Source organism: Protopterus annectens, chromosome 13.part0 (assembly GCF_019279795.1).
Source record: "Protopterus annectens isolate FY-2018-M chromosome 13.part0, PAN1.0, whole genome shotgun sequence".
Classification (NCBI taxonomy): Eukaryota; Metazoa; Chordata; order Ceratodontiformes; family Protopteridae; genus Protopterus; species Protopterus annectens.
Genome location: NC_056747.1, coordinates 500,569,010 through 500,590,967, shown reverse-complemented (window position 1 = coordinate 500,590,967; position 21,958 = coordinate 500,569,010). Strand labels below are relative to the sequence as shown.

Sequence of the window (21,958 nt, the reverse complement as noted above, 5' to 3'; positions counted from 1 at the left end):
AGTCGTGATAGCTTCCAGGGCAGTGATCAAAGATATTCATGATAATGCCCTGGTCATCACACATGACCTGGCAGTTGATGGAGTGGAACCTCTTGTGGTTTATGTAGACATTACCCAGGTTACCAGGTGTGCTTTGATGTGGATCCGTGTGCAGTCTATGGCATCCAGTCCCTCCAGGTAGTCTGCTACAAGGTGGAAGAGACACATATTGTGGGTCCTTTCCTCACAGATGGTGGGGAATTTAATGTGCTCCTCAGGATGCGGTCGCATGGCATCCAGGAACTGGTGGAGTATCCTGGACGCAGATACCCCCATGATATCCCCAGTTGGTCTTTGGAAAGTACCTGTAGCTAGTATTCTTAGAGCTACACATACCTTGGTATCCACTGGGATGGGTTCCCCTCTGTTTGTTCTGGATGTGAGGCAAGGCCAGCAGAGCCCCACAATTTGTTGCAGTATGTCCCTGTCCACCCTGTAGCGCTCTGTCTCCAGATCATGTAGCCCCTGGTAGGTTACCCAGGCCTGAACACTCTTCTCCTCCTCCTCATAAGTCTGGGGCAGTTGTCAGCATTGTCCTCTTCACCACCCTCAGCCTCTTGCACACAGTGATGTATGAGGGCGACAGCAGCCCCTAACATTTTGTTAGTTTTGTCAGGTAGAATTTCCCCATCGGTGTACACAGGTGGTATAGAGTTTGTGGGAAAAGCCAGAGTGAAAGGTGTTTGCATTGTTTATAGTGGTGTGCTGCAGATGCTGCCTGTGTGATTGACTGAGTATGATACATTCCACCTGCCAGCTCTATTACTTGTATTTAAGTACCTCTATTCTTCTATTTCCCTTTTTTCTTGTTCCACTTGCCATTTCCTGTATTTTTTTTTTTATTTTGCAAACCAGTTTAGGCAAAGTAAACAAGGCTATATAGCCTTAGACACACCTCCTTGCTTACATATACACAGTGCTGCCATTTCCTGTGTTTTGTTTTGTTTGTTTGTTGTTTAAGTCCTAGTGCGTGCCGCACAAACCCGTTTAGCTAAGTTAAACACGTTTTAGCAGAAATGTCCCTCCCTGGACGTGAACACACTCTTCATTTCATGGTGTAAGACATTACAGACTCAGAGACACCCCCTTGCTTAGCTGTGCTTAGCTAAGTGCAAACCCAGCCAACAGAGCTCCAGTGTGCTTACAGCAAGCATAACACCCCCCCCCTTTTCATGTTAGTTGCTTCTCCTGCCTACACGATCCTGTTCTAGCACTTACATGGTTAGGTGCAGGTTTTGGACCTAGAATATTTTGTGATTCAGTAAATTTTCCCTCATTTGCATACCCCACTGCCTTAGCCCATAGATACTGCACTGATATGGAGCCTTTCCCCTTAACAACCACTGTCCCCTGGAATTGTTTTGATTCTGCATGCCATAAACTATAATGGCAAAATGCAGATTTTCTTTAAACTTGGTTTTTCAAATTTTTTTTATTTTCGGCACTATTATGTTTGCGCGCCACTGGCGCTATGCTTAATCGGCCGAGATCAGCCACAAAAAAAGTTATTTTATATTAAACCTAAACATTTATTCATGTCAATGGCCATATATTTGGTCATTGGCATGCCTACAGATGTGAATAGATGCTTTTATTTCCGCTGTAATGCCTCCATTTTCTTTTTTGCAGAAATGTGTTCAGTTAGTAACCAAACACAACTCTGCACTGACATTGTTCCTGCACAGAGACCTGCCAGCTTCCTGAATCACTAATTCACCTCATTTGCATGTTTTTCACCAGCAAATGAGGTGATTTGCATGCCTCACAGTCTTCCGTGCAGGAAGAGTGTAGACAGGCTTTTGCACATCGGATCAGCTGTTTGCTGAATTGCTCGGTGGCCAAACTCCATGTAGGAGCTGCTACACTATTCCTGCATGGAGTTTTAGCTTTCATGAATCCCAGGGCCTGAGTGTTTAAAACATAAGTTTAGAGAAATGCGTAACCCCCAAACGAATATTAGAATGGAATGGCACATATTTTACACAAGAGATCAAAAGTCTGGTGAAACTTTTGCAGAATATGTAACTGACTTGAGAAACAAGGCAAAAACGTGCAGGTTTGGTGATTTAAGAGATGAGTTGATAAAAGACAGGCTTGTGTGTGGTATTAAAGAAGATGCAGTAAGAAAGATTTTGCTTTGAGACAGTGATTTAATTTTGAATAATGCCATAGAGATTTGTCAGATATATGAACTTAGATAAAAGCACACAAATATGCTTGCAAATGAGAGAAGCATGCTTGTAATGCCTTGCAGTGCTAATGTTGATAGTATGCAGCACAAGATTGAAAGATACAGGGCTAAGGACATGGCCACACCCTGGATCTCTCTATCAAAGTCTGTGGTTGTTTCAGCAAAACCCAGAGAAGCTTCAGTAAAGCACATAGCACACTCAGTAAAGCAGTGGGGTAAGTCAGCAAAACTTGTGACAGGCCTGACAGTCAACTGTCTTTAATTGTGGAGGTAATCATGAGCCTAAACAAGAGAAGTGCTTAGATTTTGGTCAGTAGTGCCACACATGTGCAACATAGAATTATTTCCAAAGGTTCTGTAAATCAAAAGAGGCACATTCTTTTATTAAAAGAGCATTCGAAGAGGGAAGTTGATCAATTAGAAAGCTGTGACCCTACTTTTTATGTTGATGGTGTGTCACTGCTTGATGAAACAGTAAATGCAGTAGGTTTGTGGGCAAAGAATGAAGTATTTTGTACTGTTCTGTTTAATGGGAGACCTGTAGAGCTCAAGGTTGATACTGGTTCAAAGTGCAATGTTATGTCAGCAGAAATGTTTGCCAAGGTAAAAACTAGTAAGAAGCTTGATCTGGCAAAGTGTGTGAAGGGCTCGGTAGTGTGTTCATGTTAGTCTGCTGGGAACAGCTATGACTTGCAATTTTACATATTCAAGAGGCACATGTTTGTTGTTAGGCCTCACAGATGGTTTGAAAATGGGACTGCTTTCATTTATTGCAGAAGTCCACCATGTAAGCACGTGTAGCAATGAGAATTTTGTACAAACTATTTTTTTCTGACTATGCCGATATTTTGAAGACAAGTTGGGTAAACTCCCAGTTGTGTACTCCATGAAGTTAGACCATGAGGTAAGCCCAGTTATCAGACCAGCACGGAAAGTTCCAGTAGTCATGCAGGGCAGAGTTAAAGCTGAGCTATGCAGAATGGTGCATCTCGGTGTAATTTGTCCAGTAGAAGAACCAACTGAATGGGCATCCTCCATGTTGGTAGCTCATAAGAAAAACTCAGATGATATTAGAATATGTATTGATCTAAGAGATTTGAACAAATCACTGAAACTACCTCATCATCCAATGCATACAGTTGAAGAAGTTGCTGCTCTTATGCCAAATGCCACAGTTTTTTTTCTGTCATAGATGCAAAAAATTCATTTTGGCAAATTTTGCTTGATCGAAAATGCCATTTGGAATAAATTCTGCCAGTGAAGTCTTTCAACATGCAATGGAGCAAACTTTTTCTGGCTATCCATGTGCTGTTATAGTGGATGATATTTTTGTAGGAGGCAGTGATGAATTCAAACATGATAGAAACCTCAAAAAAAGTTTTGGAACATGCTCGTGAAGTGAATCTTGCATTGAATCCTCAGAAATTTAAGTTCAGGCTAGAAGAAGTTTCTTATGTGGATCATTTCAGGTTTAAGACCAGATCATTCCAAGCAAACTGCAATTCTTGAGATGCCAGCCCCAGACAATGTCACCACCTTACGTTTTCTTAGAATGGTCAACTATTTGGGTAAGTTCATCCCAGATATCAGTGAAGTTTCAGCACTGCTAATAGAGCTGACATGCAAAGATGGTCTGGTTTGGAACAACACCCATGAGCATTTGATGTCCTGAAACAGAAAATCGCCAGTCCATTCACCTTAAGATATTATGATGTTCACAAACCTGTAACTCTTTCTTGTGATGCTTCAGAGTTTGGTCTTGGTGCAGTCATTATTCAAGAGGGAAGACCAGTAGCTTATGCATCCAGAACTTTGACCCAACCAAGATGCAGTATGCTTAGATAGAAAAAGAGATCTTAGCAAGTGTGTTTGAATGGTCAAAGTTTCATGATTATATTTATGACCGACCTATTCAAATTAAGACACACCACCAAGCTTTGGTTACTATTTTGGAAAAGCCCATGCACGCAGCTCCTGCAAGATTGCAATGCATGATGTTAAAGTTGCAAAAGTACAATTTTCACTTGGTCTACACAAAAGGCAATCTTCTTTATCTTGCTGATACTTTATCCAGATTGTCCAGAAAAATCACTGAACAGCATGAAAATGAGAAACCTGATTTTGATGTCATGGAAGTGAGAAATTTTTCTTCCACATGTCTTGATGAGCTTAGAACTCATACGGCTTCAGATACAGTTCTCCAGAAGCTCAATCACTTTATCAGTCAAGGAAGGCCATCAAAGCAATCTTGTTTACCACCAGACGTGCAGCAGTATTTTCCTTACAGAGACGAGATTTTGATGGAAAATATCATCATGATGTAGATATCACCGTGAGAGGTCCAAAAGTGATTGTTCTGCAATCCTTGCAACAAGAGTATATTAAAATCTTGCATTGTGGCCACCCAGGAACTGATTCTACCAAAAGAAGGGTTATGGGACTAGTATTTTGGCCTTCTGTGTCAAAAGATATTGAGAAAGAACTTTCAACGTGTTCTGTTTGTAATAGTACTAAGCTGCATCAACAAAAAGAACCAATTCAGCTAAGCCAGATTCCTGAACTACCTTGGTTGGCAGTAGCTATATCTAATATGACAGCGTAAATTAAATGCTACCTTTTCTCCCAGACTGAATGAAGATATTTTGTTGAAACCAGTTTGGAGGAGAAGGCTGCCATTGTTTAAAAGTTTTCTTAATATGTAACTAAGTTCTATTTTAATTTTTAAGTTTAGGTTTAGGTTTAGGTTTTTTAATTGGTTAATTATTGGTAAATGTGTTTAATTGATTGACAGGAAATTGGTAAAAGGTATATAAAGAGTGGATTTGGGGGTATTTATTATCTGATGAAGTCTCTGGTATGAGATGAAAGCACTCATTAGTGTGTGGTTTTATTTATATTCTAATAAATTATTGGCATCCTTCTGCTGTGATCGGATTGTTTACAATTTTACTTCTGGTGTGACAGTAGCTATAAATATTTTTGGGTCTATATTAGATCATTGAAATGGCTTATTGTTGAATGCCGTAACATCGAACTGCAAAATCTGAACCCTAGCAATATCGAAACCTCAAAACAGCAAATTTTTTCTCAGGGAAAATAATTTGCTGTTCCGAGAAACACACACACACACAACACAAGCACACGAAAAAGCAACAATCCACACACATACACTTAAAAGCTACATCTAACCCTACACTACACTGCACATACCCTACTATCTATCCACTTACCTTTACCCAGACCCTAACCCTAAAGTCCGTCACTATTGCACACTCACCTCACCTGCACCCTAACCCTAACTCACTTAACCCACCCCTAACCCCAAATTCTCACTATCGCACACTCACCTCATCCGTGCCCTAACCCTAACTCACTTAACCCGCCCCTAACCCCAAATTCTGTCACTATCACACACTCACTTCACCCGTGCCCTAACCTAACTCACTTAATCCACCCCTAACCCTAACGTCCATCACAATTGCACACTTACCTGACTCACGCCCTAGCCCTAACTCACCCAACCAGCGCCCTAACCCGAACGTCCACACAATCACACACTTACCTTCACCCAACCCATAACTTTCCACCGCATCGCTGAGAACAGTGAAGCCACAACAATGGCCAACTGAATTCTTTCCCTAGGAAAGAATTCGGTTTTGTGCAGCTTCGCTGTTTTCAGCATTCGAGATATTGGGTTCGATATTAGATCATTCGAAATTCAGCCATTTCAATGATCTAATATAGACCCAATATTTTCGAATGGAATGGTCAGCATTACTTGGTGTTAATAGACTCTTACTCAAATTGGCTTGAGATTGACCTGCTTCTTAATCTGATGTCTAATACTGTTATTATGAAGTTGAAGAGACATTTTTCGTCTATGGTAGTCTGCACAGTCATTTCTGAAAAAGGTGCACAGTTTACAAGTCAGTAGTTTAAAAGATTTGCTGAAATGTTGGACTTTAGGAGTAGTCCTAAATACCCACAGTCGAATGGCCTGGCTTAACATGCAGTTCAAACTACAAAACAGCTGTTGGAAAAGTCTAAATGTGTCAAAACTGATCATTTTCTTAATCTGCTTAATCTCAGAAACATTCCTCGCGACAATCTTCTTGATTCATTTGCCCAGAGATTAATGCCGTGACAAACCAGAGCTACTCCACCAATCAGTGAGAATTTGTTGGTTCCATGTGCAAAAACAACAAAGCAGTAAAAGCTCAACTCCTAAAGAAGTATTTGTCCCAAAAGTCCTACTATGTTAACACCAGCAAACCTCTGAATCCATTAAAAAAGGAGAGATAGTGAGGATGCAGACAGTGAAAGGATTTGACCGAATAGGATTTGTGAAACATTTGTGCGAGGAACTCAGATTGTACATCGAGTCACAAGGTATGGAATTCAGGTGGAATCAGAAACATTTATTAGTTAGCGGTGGTGGTGCTGCGGTAGCGTTGTCACTTCACAGTAAGATTTCCTGTTCGATTCTCAGCTAGACCATCTTCTGTGTGGAGACATGTGTGAATGGACGTCCCTTCGTTGAAGGTTGTGAGTCAGGGCCAGCAACTCGGCACTTAAAAATCTACTGCCAATCATTAGCAGACTGGAGTTCCGCTGTGGCAACACCTAACCGGGAAAAGCTGAAAGACACAACAACATCCTAGCCAGTGTTAAAGCATCTTGTCTGTAATAGAGAGACTAATTCTCAGAGTGATTTGTCCAGTGTTCCTGTTCCAGAGAACATTTCATCGTCTGTTCCTCTTCCTGAAAGTATCCCTGAAAATTGTCAAGAAAAACATTTCCCAGTGACTGTCCCTGTTGCTAAACCCAGTTCTAATTATTATATTACAAGGTCAGGTTATATCTCAAGACCTAATCCTAAATAAGCACCAACCTGGACATCATTGCTATTGTTTGTATATACTTGTATAATCTGCATGCTTATTGAATTGCCAATTTCATTGCAGAACAGAATAGTCAAAGATAGAGGAGGTAGATCAGAGTGTGTGATGTACCTTTAAGAGCTATTCCAGTCCAGGGGCACATACGTATAAGTACTGAGCATGTGCAAGCAAGAGTGCCATTTTGAGTGAGCATCCAGAGTGAAAGCATGTATGTGTGTAGCAGTCAGTCAATTAGTTAGTTCATTTAAGTTTAATGTTTCAGTCATTCATCCTGATGTATTTATGCGTAATAAACTACTTAAATGAACACCCAGCCTCATTGTCTTATTTGAATACACAAGGGTCACTAACTTGGAAATAATCTGGACATTCAGCACTGTGGGCTTAGGTAACTGCCAATTCTAGATATGTAAGGACATCTGATAGTACTTTAGATTGTCATTTTACTTATGTTAATATAATTTGCTGGGAGTATAGCAATGACAAATGTACAGGAATACTTTCTACTAAGCTTACTGGGATGGCAAATTAAATATATGAGTTATTGCCTAATGTATACATTTCATAAAAAACTAAATGAAAATCATTTGAATGTAAGGTAAATTCTACACAATAAATTGAACTTAAAACCTCCAATGACTGCAGAACTTTTTACATTCCACAAACACACGTACATACCACAAAAAAAAAATCACCTGAGAAATAAAACATTGTCAGACTATCCTCAAAAAAACATGAAAACCTTGGCAATTAATTGATCAGTAGTATACCAAAAATGAAAACTATGTAATGTGCAAAATACCAAAGCAGAAACACAGCCAGGAAGTGACAGCACATAAAACAACTCTCTTAAAACATAAAAAAAAATTTGCATAATAAAATTGCTTCATCAGGTCACATTCAGCAAACTAAAACACAAGTATTATATCATCCTGAAACACTCTAGCAGCCAGTAAATGCAAATGCATCTGCTATCTCTAGGCAACAAATTAAATGCTAATTAACTAACACTCTACCTTTCTCAAGAGTGCTACATATTTACATCACATGAATACATTACAAAAACAAATCAGTACATATTTCAAGAGGCAGGAACAAAACAAATAGAATAGAAGGGTGATACATATAAGTATATACATATAGTATATATACATATATGTAATACATATAAGGTGATTGATTTGAAGGTGATAGAATGTATCGAGCAAGGGTTGCTGAGGTCCTTGAGTGAATATGTGGACATGCGTATTATGACCATGGAGTTGTTTCAGTACTTTGTGGTGGACAAACCATCGGTACCTTCTTTAAATGGTTTGCCAAAGGTACAAAAAGACCTTTTTAAACCACTGTTTAGGTCGATAGTTGCGGGGGCTGGGTGGCTCACTGAGTCTATTTCAATTTACTTAGAGAAACAACTTTGTCCAGTGGTTGAGAAATGTCAGTCAGTACTGTGTGATACTAAGCAGTTTCTACAAGATCTTCATTTAACTCTAAGGAATGATGTTGATGTTGCTTTTTTATTGCTAGTTACATTAGATGTAACCTCACTATTCACTGTAATCCCTAATGAGGAGGGGATAGGGATAGTGAGGAGAGTTCTGTTGAGCAGAGGGATTTATAATTTTCATCATATACACTATTTATGTTATTTGCTGGAATTAATACTAGCGAATAATGTTTTTGTTTTTGAAGAGGGATATTATAGACAGTTTTTGGGAGTAGCTATGGGCACATCTTGTGCCAATAGCTATGCCAATTTAGTGATGGAGGTATGGAAAGAGGAACGTATTTGCTGGCCCTCATAAGGAATTTATACAATTTTATCATCACTTTGTTGACGACTTGTTTCTGCTGTGGATAGGGAATGAGGCACACATTTTAACATTTGTGCATTATGTGAATAGCAGTAGCCATTTTTTGAAGTTTACAGTTAAATATTGTTTGAACCAAATAGCATTTTTAGACATACATATCTTTAAGGATGAATATGGCAAGATCCAAACTAGGTTGTTTAGTAAAGAATGCTTTTGCCTTACTTATTTACATCATATCAGTATGTACTCTAAGCACGTTTTTTAAGAATGTGCTTAAGGGGCAAACCATTAGGACTATCAGGTTAACTTCCAGGGATGGTGATTTTGATTGAGGGCTAGAGCAGGAGAAAACTGAGTTTCATTTGAGAGGATATAAGGCTAGTGATTTACAGATGATGCAGGATATGGTAAGACAGAGCAGGGATGCCCATGGGAAACCGTATTTCTCTTCTCCATTACCAGTGCAGGAAGCTGACAGGAAGAAATCCCAGGATATGATTTTTACTCTAACCTACTCTAGCGATGATTCTTAACTCAAGAATGTATTTTGTAAATATTGGCATGTGTTACAGGCTGACCCGAAGATTGCAGCATTGGTGGGATGTAGACTTAGATATGGGTATAGGAATCCTAAAATACAGATTATGCTATCCTAGGAGCTTGGGTAGTCTGGAGACATCTGTTCAAGGTAAGGGTACAAGTAGATGTAAAGGATGTGCAGATCGTGCCTATGTTTAGGAAATTAATGTTTTTATAAATCTGTTAACTGGTCAGATGTATCAGCTTACAGCCTCTGCTGATTGTAATACCAAGAATTTAGTTTGTCTGGCATGCTGCTTATCTTGTGGTTCTTTTTATGTAGGCAAGACAGAAAGATGTTTGAGGGAAAGGATAACAGACTACTTGTATTGTGCATCTAAAGGTTTAACTAAACACATGAATAGTAAAGGTGATGGCCATGATTTTAGGTTTTTGGGCCTTGAGGTTATACATGAGGTGATAGGAAGGGGGATATAGTTAATAGAACTGAGGATGTAGACTTGAGATGGATCTTGAAACTTAGATCTCATCAGGGCTTAGGTCTCAATGACTACATTTCCATTAAACCAGTCCTTAAAGCACGTAGGTTGAGGAAATAACATTTTTTATATATGTTTTTATATATGTTTTTTATACATGTTTTTCTACTTGTTTTGTTCCTGCATCTTGAAATATGTACTGATTTGTTTTTGTAATGTATTCATGTGATGTAAATATGTAGCACTCTTGAGAAAGGTAGAGTGTTAGTTAATTAGCATTTAATTTGTTGCCTAGAGATAGCAGATGCAGTTGCATTTATTGGCAGCTAGAGTGTTTCAGGATGATATAATACTTGTGTTTTAGTTTGTTGAATGTGATCTGATGAAGCAGTTTTATTGTTAAAGCACTTATTTTATTAAATTTATTTTTATGTTTTAAGAGAGTTGCTACACATGCTGTCACTTCCTGGCTCTGTTTCTGCTTTGGTATTTTGCACATTACATTGTCAGACTATATTGCACAGTCATCAACATAAGATTTTCTCCATTTCAAATGACACTACCTGATTCATAAAAAGGTAGGAATGTTTACAGAACAAAGTCTACAACAAAAATTGCTGTGAAAAGAACATTGCACTGTAAGTAGAATTAACCATAAGAAACGTGCTGGGCCACTACAGAGCAAAACTAAGGACATGGTTAATAAGAAGGCTAGTTAAGGTATATAAAGACAACAGTGTTTTTTATTGAGGTACAGCTGTTCATAATGCTGAGGATTGGTGGTTTAAGCTGAGACTGTAGAACTTGCCATAAAAAAGCCATAACCGAGTATGTAAGAGTATAAGTAGAAGCGAGTGATAAAAAACTGTGGGTGATAAAACAAAAGGTACAGACAAGTGCAGTTAGGTTTCTTAGTACTTGTGAAATGAACTATGACTATCTAAATCACAGCTCACACTTAACCCCAAAAAAAAAAAAAAAAAAAAAAAAAAACATGATCTTCCATCCTTCTAGATTCTCATACACCTCTACCTCCTTCTATATTACGTCTGGCAATAATGCAAAAATCATCCCTGGATCTCAATACTTGGTGCTATAGTTGATAATAATCTATAGTTTGATCTACATATATCCCAATAAAGAAAGTTCATATAAAACTGGGTATCTTATATAGGAACAAAAAATTCCTAACTGATACTTCTAAGATTGCTATTTCTAGAACCCATCTCCTGTCAACCTTGCTGTATGCCTCCCCTATTCTTGTTAATCTAAAAACGCAGATCTAAAGAAACTTGATATATGCTATAACAATATAGCAAAATTTGCTACTGGCTGTCCACACCATGAACACCACTGTTACTCCTTAAAAAAATATATCTTGCCTAGAACTAGCAAAGCTATTATCATACAATCAACTAATCATGGCACACAAACTATTATATCAGGCTGAAAAAATTCCAGCTCTGTTAAACATATTAAAACCTTAAGTTACCAACAGTAATCTTAGATCTGAAAATAAATCACTATTACAAGTCAACTAATACTGCTGGTGTTTCCTTATATTCTCACAATATAGCAAACATTTGGAATTCTCTTCCTCTTACTATTAGAACTACTATCAATGCTCATCAGTTTAAAAATTCCCTAAAAGTTTTCTTAATGACTCATGGCTTTGTGCATGTACTAGCCCAGGCTAAATGGCTATAGAATTGCTTTCTGTTACTATTCTAGCTCTTTCCATCTAATTATTATATTCAAACTTTCTTAAGTTTGTTATATTTAACTGAATTGTTACTTTAAAGAACCTGTACTTACTGTAGCTCTCAATTTGTACAGCATATTTCGTAATTAGTATTTTGTATTTTATATATATATATATATATATATATATATATATATATATATATATATATATCATCTGAAAAATGATATTGATTATGCTGTAAAATTTCTGTAATAGTATGTATTTGTACTTTTAAGATGCATGTGGAGCTTTTCTCCCAGAGGCTCCACTGAAAATGGGTTTTACACCCAGTCGGACTTTCCCGGTTACAAAATGTAAATAAATAAATAGAACATTGCATGACACTGTATAAATGATCTGAGAGAGATCACAGAAGTGTGTGGATCATCTGAGAACTGGTATGGGTAAAACTGAAAACTGAACTGGACATCTTTATATGCAGATATGCATATATCTGTCTATCTGTCTATATATATATATATGTTTACAGTGACAGAGAGATATCAACTCATATACTACATATAGGCAACTATACCTATTGCCTCTCTTGTTAGCTGCAAGAATCACTTCTGCATGTACCATTCAAGAAGTAAAAGAACTAATGCAAATATGTTCTGTGAGAAATATGATTATAGGTACAAAATGAATGGATCTGTGCTATATATGCATTAGTGTGACAAAGCAAGAAAACCTTGTTTGAAACAGAAAAAAATAACATTTTAATGGGTTTTGCAGTTGAATAAAAATCATTCTTTTACTCATTTAAATTCATTAAAATTGTAAAAGGTGATTTCACTAGAAATGTTTACTATACCTTGAAAGGACTAAAGATACTTCTTGAGAAAGAAAATAATCATATATTCATAGCTATTTTATGGAAATGCAGTATATGATCTGATAGCCACTTGAGCCAATGAAAACTTGTTTTTATTTACAATTTTGAAATACTTCTATTCATATAACATTTATAAGAAGTGTCAGAGCCAACATGATATGAGTAATGCAGAACCAGTCATCGAATAGCACTGTCACAGGTGCATATCATACAGTAGATTATGATCGGGTCTCCGATCTTAACCAGCCTATTATAAGTTCTAGGTATAGATGCCAAGAAATTTTTACTCAGTCTGAGTCTTTGCATCCATATCAAGAACACATAATAAAAAGTTATCATCAGTGAGATTTATTCATAACTTTTTGTTGTTCCTGTACCTTTATGTGCTCCAGTTAAAGGAAAAAAAAAAGAAATTGTAGGAGCTTGGGGTATTTTACCAGCTTAGAAAACCCGTACACCACTTAGTAAGCACAGCAGCATACCTTTCCATTTCTTTAGTTAAGAATTCTGGACAAATTCAAAAAGAATGGGGGTGTAAATAATCAAAATTAGAGCAAGATTTTTTAAATATTGCTGTAATTCACTTAAAAAGTTGTCAGAATAGGAGGTGTTGATTAAATATGAATTTTAAGGAGTCTATATTAGAACGTCGAAATTTCATTATTTTGAACATTCTAACATCGACCCCTATAGCGAAATGACAGATAAGCAAATTTTTTCCCAGGAAAAGAATTTGGTTGTCTACTTCTGTTGTTTCTCTATTTTCAGCACTGTGGTACAGGTCGGGTTCAGGTAAGTGTGCGATTGGGTGTGGGTTAGGTGAGTTAGGGTTAGGGCGTGAGGGAGGTATGTGTGCGATTGTGTGGACGTGAGGGTTAGGGCAGGTTAGGTGAGTTAGGGTTAGGGCGCGGGTGAGGTATGTGTGCGATAGTGACGGACATTAGGGTTAGGGTTTGGGTTAAGATAAGTGGATAGTTAGTGGTGTTTGTACAGTTTAGTGCAGGGTTAGCTGCAAGATTTTGGGTGTATGTGTGTGGATTGCTGTTTGTTTGGTGTGCTTGTGTTGTGTTGTGTGTATGTGTTTTGGAACAGCACATTTTTTCCCTAGGAAAAAATTTGCTGTTCTGAATGTTCGATGTTGTCAGTGTTCGCTGAATAGGGGTCGATGTTAGAACATTCGAAATAATGAAATTTCAATGTTCTAATATAGACCCATTTTAAGAACAATAACTATTTAACTCAATATCTAGCATTTTAGACTGTAATCCTCAGTGATTTAACAGAAAATAAAATTAAAAAAATACAATGGACAGGATAAAATATGAGATAAAATCAGGGACATGCTGCAAAGTCAGAGACATTTGAGAGGTGTGGACAGCAGGCAGGAATGAAATTCTGGAACTAAATGCTTTAAAAGTTAATAAAAACTATTTGTTTCTGCTGCAGTTTATATTTATAAATGTGATGGAGTGAAGTTCTAACAACTGTTCTTTGCCAGCTAACTTATTTTAAGCCCCAGTGAGAGACCCAATCTTAAAAGTGCCTGGTGTCCTTATTGGATCTCTCTTTCTAGTGATGTGCTTTACAACTTTATTTTCTTCCAGATTTCAGAGTGTAACCTTGGCACCCAATATACTGCATTGTTGTTACTGTGTTTCCCATGTGTGAGACTTGCTTTATGTAGTTAGAATTTTCTAGACTTCCTGCAGTCTACTGTCAACATGATAGCAAGTGAAGAGAAAAAAAAATCTTGGTACTTACCTTGGAAACCACTTTAAAAGAAATAATGAATGCCTCTCCATAACAGGCATGTATATATGCATCTTATATATATTCATATGCACACAAACCCACCCACCCACACACACAAGCAGACTTGGAGGTGTGTCACTAAGTGGGAATGGTAGACTTTAACTTGGGTAGTCTACACTGACTTGCAATTTAGTTTTTTTGCCACCTCATTAATTCTCATGATTGTAAATAATTATTCAGTTGATTCCTCAGGAGAGATCTCAGCTTTTTTCACCTCTGCTTATTAAGATCATGTATTTTCTGTTAGTAGAGATGTCCATGCTGCATCTGTTATGATTTATTAGTAAATTCTATTAATTGTATTTTTATTGAAGAACACCTTTGACTGTTTTATCCATATATTATCTATATTGATTTTATTTAATTTGCACTAATATCCCATTTGGCATGAAAGTTGTGTGAATAAACAGCAGACTGTGTGGTGCATAGTACTGAATTTTACTTCTTAGCTGATTTTGTTTCAAGGTTATTACAAAGTATGGTAATGAGAACCATGGAAATAATTTTTAAATAATGATATTATGTTTTATACAGACAAGAAGATAACATTTTCCAGTCAATTGAGAAGGCAATTCTAACTGGCAATAACTTATTCTTGTATGACTTCACAAAAAAATGGGAGAGTTTGTTGAATCCACTCATTGATCATTGTACCACACTCGCTACACAAGAGACACAGAAAGGTATGGAAGATTTCAAAACACAAAGAAATTACTTTAAATAAAATGTTTGGATTGCTTTTATTAAATAAACCTGTTTGCAGTTTATAATATTGCTGTTAAAACATGTGACTGAATAACAATAGTGAAACAAAGGATGAAGTTAGAAAAAATAAATATGTAAACACTAAGGCTGGACAATGACAACTTTAGGTCAGAGAAGTTGTGAGAAGAAGATGGTATTACCAAAGAAATAACTACATGGTATGATTTCAGATTTGAAAATAGATAGCGGCGTGTCTGAGAAAAAATATATAATTTATAATTTTGGAGCAGGAGGCTGACCATCAGGCATACTGCTCCCTATCAAGAAAACATCCCCTAATGCTGGTAAAACAGGAGGAACAGCTGCAAGCTGAGGAAATTCCAGCTGTGATAAGGTATAATATCTTTGCTGAGATTTTAGAATTTCTTTTTGTTCCCACTGAAATAACTCATACTGGCTATAGTTTCAGAAAAAGAAAATCCTCCAGGGGTGTAATCTAAACTTCTTATTCAGAGTCATGTTCTCCTTTCTGTGGTTTAGGCACCGAAGAAATACAATCCCTTTGTAAATCTTGTCCTTCAGACTGGGAATCAACATCTGATAGAGAGGGAGAGATTTTTTTCTTTTAAAATTCTGTGTGGAATCAGAAATTAAAAATGAAAGGCTTTAAAATACGCCATTAGTAAAACTCACCCAGTCTTCCCTGTCTATCCTGTGTGAAGCAGGAGAAAGAATATGCCTAACTTTCTGTTTTCTGTTCATGGAGATTCCCTTAGAAAAAGATCAGCCCAAAGATGGGGCTGTTCCCTCAGAATCAGTCTACTTAGAGCAGCTTTGTGGTAAAGCACCAGCCATTCCCTCCTGTGAGACCAACAAGTGTAGTCCTGTCTCTCTGTCCTTGGTGACTTCTCAAGGAGCAATGCCAGTGTGATCACGATTAAATGGTGACAGATCTAGGGTACCTGATTTGATCATGTCAGAGTCACTCATCAGTGAATGAGGCCGTGAGGAAGTTAGCTTGATGACAGAAAACACTTGTAAAAATTTCTTCTACATGCAGATGGGGAAGGGAAGAACTGAAGTGCCTGAAGCCTATTTCATGATCTAGCCAGAAAAGGTCCCTGATATGCAGGTAGCAAAGCCTTACATAGTCACTGAACCACCTGAGAGGAATTTTAAAGTTTTAGGATAAAATTTTAAATGTCATCCACCAAAAACCTCTTTTCCAACCCCTAACTTTAATTTTGTAACAAAAATACAGTTTATTTGCACAAAAACAGATAAACCTGACAACAGTTAACAATTGTAAGGTAAAACCTTTAGTGCCAACCACTAAAAACACTACTCCCGACCTAAATAGATAAGTTTCTGAACAAAAAGTAAACCTTTCTTCAGAAATGTTGATAAAGTGGAGGGTTTTCCCCAGAGGGTACTTATCTGCCCAGCCTTGGTGAAACACTGGCTGACCATTGATCATTTTAAGTCCGCAGGGAGAGCACTCTTCAGTGACAAGAAAGTTCTGACGATTTGGAGCACTGATCACTGACTTTATACTACTCCCCTTGAGTTGTTCAAAAGTCAGGGCTAGTGGAAGTTGCCCATACCAGGTTGCCATATTCTTTGCAGGATACAACTCATATGGCTACTGCAACAAGCATTTAATGAAGAACTTCTGATGGTTTACTTCAGGTTGCCATAATCATCCTCATCTACCTCATTCACCAGCCCTTATGTGCAAAAAGGTCTGGGATTGTTCTGCCATTTGATGTATGTTTAGGTACAGCTGTCATATCCAATAAACATTCACAGGTGCTCTCTTCATTTAGCACTAGTTCATTTTAAGGTACAGATTATATATGCTGTGAATAGCTAAAGTGACCCTACAACTGTAAATGTCTTAGAACATATTTTTTGCAATATTTGCACAGTTGTGGGTTGGGGAGAATCATGGAACTCTCTCTCTCTCTCTCTGTCTAGTTATCTCTCAGTATTCCACCCCTTCCTTCATACATATTTGGGTGGTGGTTAGCAGCTCAGGGCAGTGATCCCTGTTGAGGAGGCCTCTGCAATGCTGATCCACCTTTTATGAAATCCCTCTCATACTCTTACCATATAGCTACCATCAACCTTGGATTATGTTATTGTTTAAGGAGATATGTATATTTTGGCTTACTACTTTGTTCTGTAATAATATTTAAGAATTTTAAGAAAGCTAAAGGCACAGTTGGCTTTACTGGCCTGAATGTAGCCATAAAGATGTAAAAAGTAAAGACTCATGGACATTCAGAAACCGTGCAGATGAAACACTGGTATGTCATTAAACAACCATTTTCATACATCTGATAGTCCTCCATTACAGAAGGTTTAAGATTTTTCATAGTGAATACTCTAGCTTGACTGTGTCTTTTTTGCAGTTTTTATTGGATGGTCCTGTCTGTGGGACCTTTTGCCATTTGGTTTGCATGATGTGTGGAATATTTTGCAGTCCCCCTAATGTTTATGGACAACAAGCTTGATTTTATGCTCTGTATTTCTAAAGTACAATCCACTTATGCTTTACTGATGAGGTAAAAAAACAAGCCAAAATGTGCATGCATACAGATACTGGGGTTTGGCATTTTTGGCTTGAATTTACCTATAAAGATGTAAAAAAGTAAAGAGTCATAGGCATTCAGAAGCCATGCAGCTGAAATACTGGAATGTCTTTTAGGGCCATTGCCTCCATTACAGGAGTTTTAAGGTTTAGACAGTGAAAGCTGTAGCTTGGGTGTGTCTTTCTTTCAAGTTTTTACTGAATGGTTAATCCATGTGACATTTTTACCCTTTGATTTTGAACCTTTCATAAAGATACAATATACTTGAGAGTTTATCCTTCTTTTATGCCAAAAGTGGTTTCAGTTTGCTTTGAATCATACTGTTCGTCTACCTATACCTGTTCATATACCTACCTACCTCCAGGATGAAAAAATAAGGGAGTTGAAATTCTATACATTCTGGATGTCCATAGACAACTCAGATAATACATTGATAAAACAAAGGACTTCAGAAATACTAACCATTATTGGCTTCTTATAAAGGTTAAAAAAGGAACATCAATGTCTAGCTAGACAATATCAAAATGGCTGTCTCTTGCCATTCATCTTCATTTATTTCTCTCATGGAAGGTTACTTCCAGGCAATGTCAGAAAGGTATTTTACTAGGTCAATGGCTACTTCTATTGCTTTTTGTGAAGGAGTGGACACTGCAAACACTCCACAGGGAGCATCTTGGATTTCTATATATAGTTTTACCAAGAGCTACAAAGCTGACTGTTTCTTTAGGGCTAGGTTAGGATTTGCTAGGACCTTCAGGGGCTTCTAGACTCTGACTCTTCTTCTTATTCCTCCCTTTCATACCATATAGCTTAGGCTACTGCAACAGTGATCTAAAGTTGGCTTTAGTACAGTTGTGTACATAAACTTACCATAACAATAGATATTTGAATAGATCGCTGTTGCAGTATGAACACCATCTCTCCCTTCCTACGTCCCCCCTTTTTTATACAATTTATTTTATTTTCTCAAATAAAGAACAGGTAATCCATTGACAGCATTAGAAAAAAACAAGTAACTCAACAATATCTTTAGGCACTAATATTGAAATCGCAGTAATCATCATTATCCAGTACAAAATATATAGCAAAATCCAAGCAACTTCTCAATAGAATCATCATCTGGTCCAGATATTGCAGTTACAAAAGAGCCACACACCCATATCTCCAATTTGATATCTCTTGAGTTTATACCATGCCATTTTAACTCAATTTTTCTTTTCTCTGTCTTTGAGCAGAAAAGACCTAATGATAGTTCCTAACTTTGTTAATCCTAATACTGTTGGACCTTCAACTCAATTCAACTTTAAAACTTTCACTATATTACTCCTTAACCATCCCCCTAAAAGAAGTAAAATAATTTTCTCTGATTCAGTCCACCCCTTATCTTCTCCTCCAAGACCTAGCAAGCAGAAATCCCATGTAATGGGAACTTGCTTATTTAATATTTTGTTCCACATTCCCAAAACATATGGACATCACCATCCCCAAATGCCCCACATCACTAACATATGCCTATTGCACTGCCAGAATTGTTAAAAATCTATATCAGGGTCCTACTCCATCTGTGTATCCAATGATGCATGCAGTGAACCCATATTGCGAGTAAAAATTTCAGTTTATTTATCCTATGCAGGCTCTCAGACCACATATCAGTTGAAAAATCCACACCCTAACTCAGTTCCAACTTAACTCTTAATTTTTCCATCATAGATCCTTATTTGTTTATTTATAAAGAGACTATAGTTTGCAATGTGATATTTTTCCCTTTCAACCCTATTATGCTTTCAAGTAACAAGACCATACCTTGTGCATCTAATTCCATTAGCATGCTCCAAAATCCTAAATCATTTGCCTGTTCACTCACTACCTGTTAACGATGCATAAAATGCAGTCGTACACCTTCAGGGAACTGAAATTTTTCTCTAAAACTCAGTCACTCTAAAAATCTAAAGCTTTCATCCATTTTTACCATGCACAAATCCTGTACATATTTAATGCTTCTAGTGTGTGATTTCTACAAACAAAAGGGTCTGACCTTGAATCTTAAATCTATGGTTATTCCATAAGTCCTTTTGTTACAATCCTGCAACCATCACATGAGTCACCTTCAAGTTCTCCAAATAAATATTTCCATTGTACCCCAGGTACTAATTTTCCCCTCCTTGACTATTTCAAGGCTGGTTTAGGGAAAGAGGATCCTGGAACCATAGCGCTGCTACTGCTGCTTCTACTAATGGATAAAGTTAAAAGTTAAGCATCTTCCACGAATTTAACTTAATCACTTGGGGCCAAACCCCAAGTCCTTCAAATTTTTTAACAAAAAAGCCATTCTGACAAATCAGAAGCTTTCTTAATATCATATATAATAACCATTGCCCAATTAACCATCCTTATCTATTTGCCTTAAAAAAATCCTGTAACATACTACAATATGTATGAGCACACTGGCCCTTGAAAAAACTGTTCTAATCAACTTTGATTAGCCTTGACATAAATCCTTGTAATCTCTTGGATAATATTGTCACCCAGATATTAACATCACTATTTATTAAAGATATGGATTTGTAGTTTTCAGTAATTTTGTTGCCTTGGTTACTTTTAGGAAGCAATATTATCTGAGCTCTTCCAAAAGACTCTGACAGGATGCCATCCTTTGTTTCTTGATTATTCACCCTGAATTCTTCACCAGTATAGCCTGAAATAATTCTTAAAACACTTCTTATCACGCCCAGTTTCCCCCTTTTCAAGCTGTGTATTTCCTGGACTACCTCTGTAACATTGATATCCTAGTCTAAGTTCTCTCTAGCATCAACCAAGAGCATCTGTCCCTGTTCAGTAAAAATGTATTGCACAACCATGGCATTCACAGCTACGTATCACCCTTAAGGCATAGAACTCCCTGAAGAATTCCCTAAAATCTTTATTTATTCCTAAAACATCCATAGGTAGTGAACCATCCCAACCCAATTCTGAGATAATAAGAGAAGCCCTTTTCTGTTCATTAACTCAAGCTGCTGGCCACATCCTTGACTTGTCTCCTTTGCACCACCAAAATTCTTGTTTCTTAATGACAGCACTTTCCAAAAACAGTGGTTGCTCACTCTTCCCTAAGGGTCTTTAAATAAATAGATTGTCATATGTTTATCCACAGGGAGGCCTTTCTGCATTTCTATTATCTAGCTCTTTCTGAAGGGTGCAAAGTTCGGCTTCCTGTCTTTTAAGCTACCTGAAATCCTGCCTGTCCCATTAACCCTCAGAACTCATGACATGTCCTTTAAGGTGTCATGAAAGGAGATACTGCCATCTCAGCTATCCAGAATTTTGTAAATAATTATATGTCATGTGTGAATATCAACATGACTCATATGCTTGTGTTACAAATGTATTAGAACTGTATGTTATGTCTATATCAAACTGCTGGTACAGAAGTGTTGGTTGAAAAGGGTTTGTAAAGTACTGAGCTTAAAAATGTAACCACAGTGTACCCTACTGGGTTAGAACAGAAATGTACCTGCACTATTGTAACTGTTTAGATGCATATATTTTATCAGTGGAAACTGAAACACCAAAGGTTAACTTCTGAAAAATAGCTGAAATTAAATTACTTTATGGCTGGGCCATAAAAGCATGTTATCTTATAGGGTTTAGTGTGGCAACAGACAATGTCTGTACTAGTGAAGTTTTCTGAATTGTCTTTAAAGGTGGTGAAATGTAAATTAGTCTTCCACCATTTGCCAAAAGATCTGAGGTCTGTGTATTTTCAAAGGTGGATGCTAAATACTGCTAGCTTTCAGCAGCTCGGGTGTTACTTGGGATAGAGTCAGATGACAAGAAATGATGTAATTCTGAAAGCTATCCCAGCAGTAATATTTGGGATATTAATTTGGGAAGTCTCTGAGAGAGAGATAACATTCTGTAATCTGTCCTGGACCTGATCAGAAGACCCATTCATCACACATTTATCTTGCTTGCTCTGAAGTAAGTGTTCTAGGGTACAGTATAATTCTTTTAGTTAAAGTTAGGAATATAGCAAAGCTTAATTAAGATGTTTTCTTTATTTATTTGAGACTGTCCTGCAGTGCTGTTTTAAATATTTTCTGTGATTTTGAACTCTGATGTTACTGTGATTATGCACTGAGTATTTTTTTGTTCTTTTATTATTTATTATTAAATATATTTAAATATTTCATTGTGGCTGATATTTGTGAGACATATTTAAGTTCTGAGAGTACTTGCATATTTATTTAGTGACACTGTGTAGGCCACTCCTAATAGCCTTGATGTTGGCCAAACTACCATTTGCA

At 37.1% G+C, this 21,958-nt stretch overlaps 1 protein-coding gene across 1 annotated transcript in view; it reads left to right on the top strand.

Moving 5' to 3' along the window:
* Positions 1–21,958, top strand: part of LOC122787923 (dynein beta chain, flagellar outer arm-like) — a 5,188,001-nt gene that overhangs the window by 3,664,485 nt on the left and 1,501,558 nt on the right. The window contains exon 75 of the mRNA XM_044054850.1: positions 14,890–15,038. Coding sequence (XP_043910785.1) covers positions 14,890–15,038 — 149 coding nt within the window. The remainder of the gene's footprint in view (positions 1–14,889; positions 15,039–21,958) is intronic.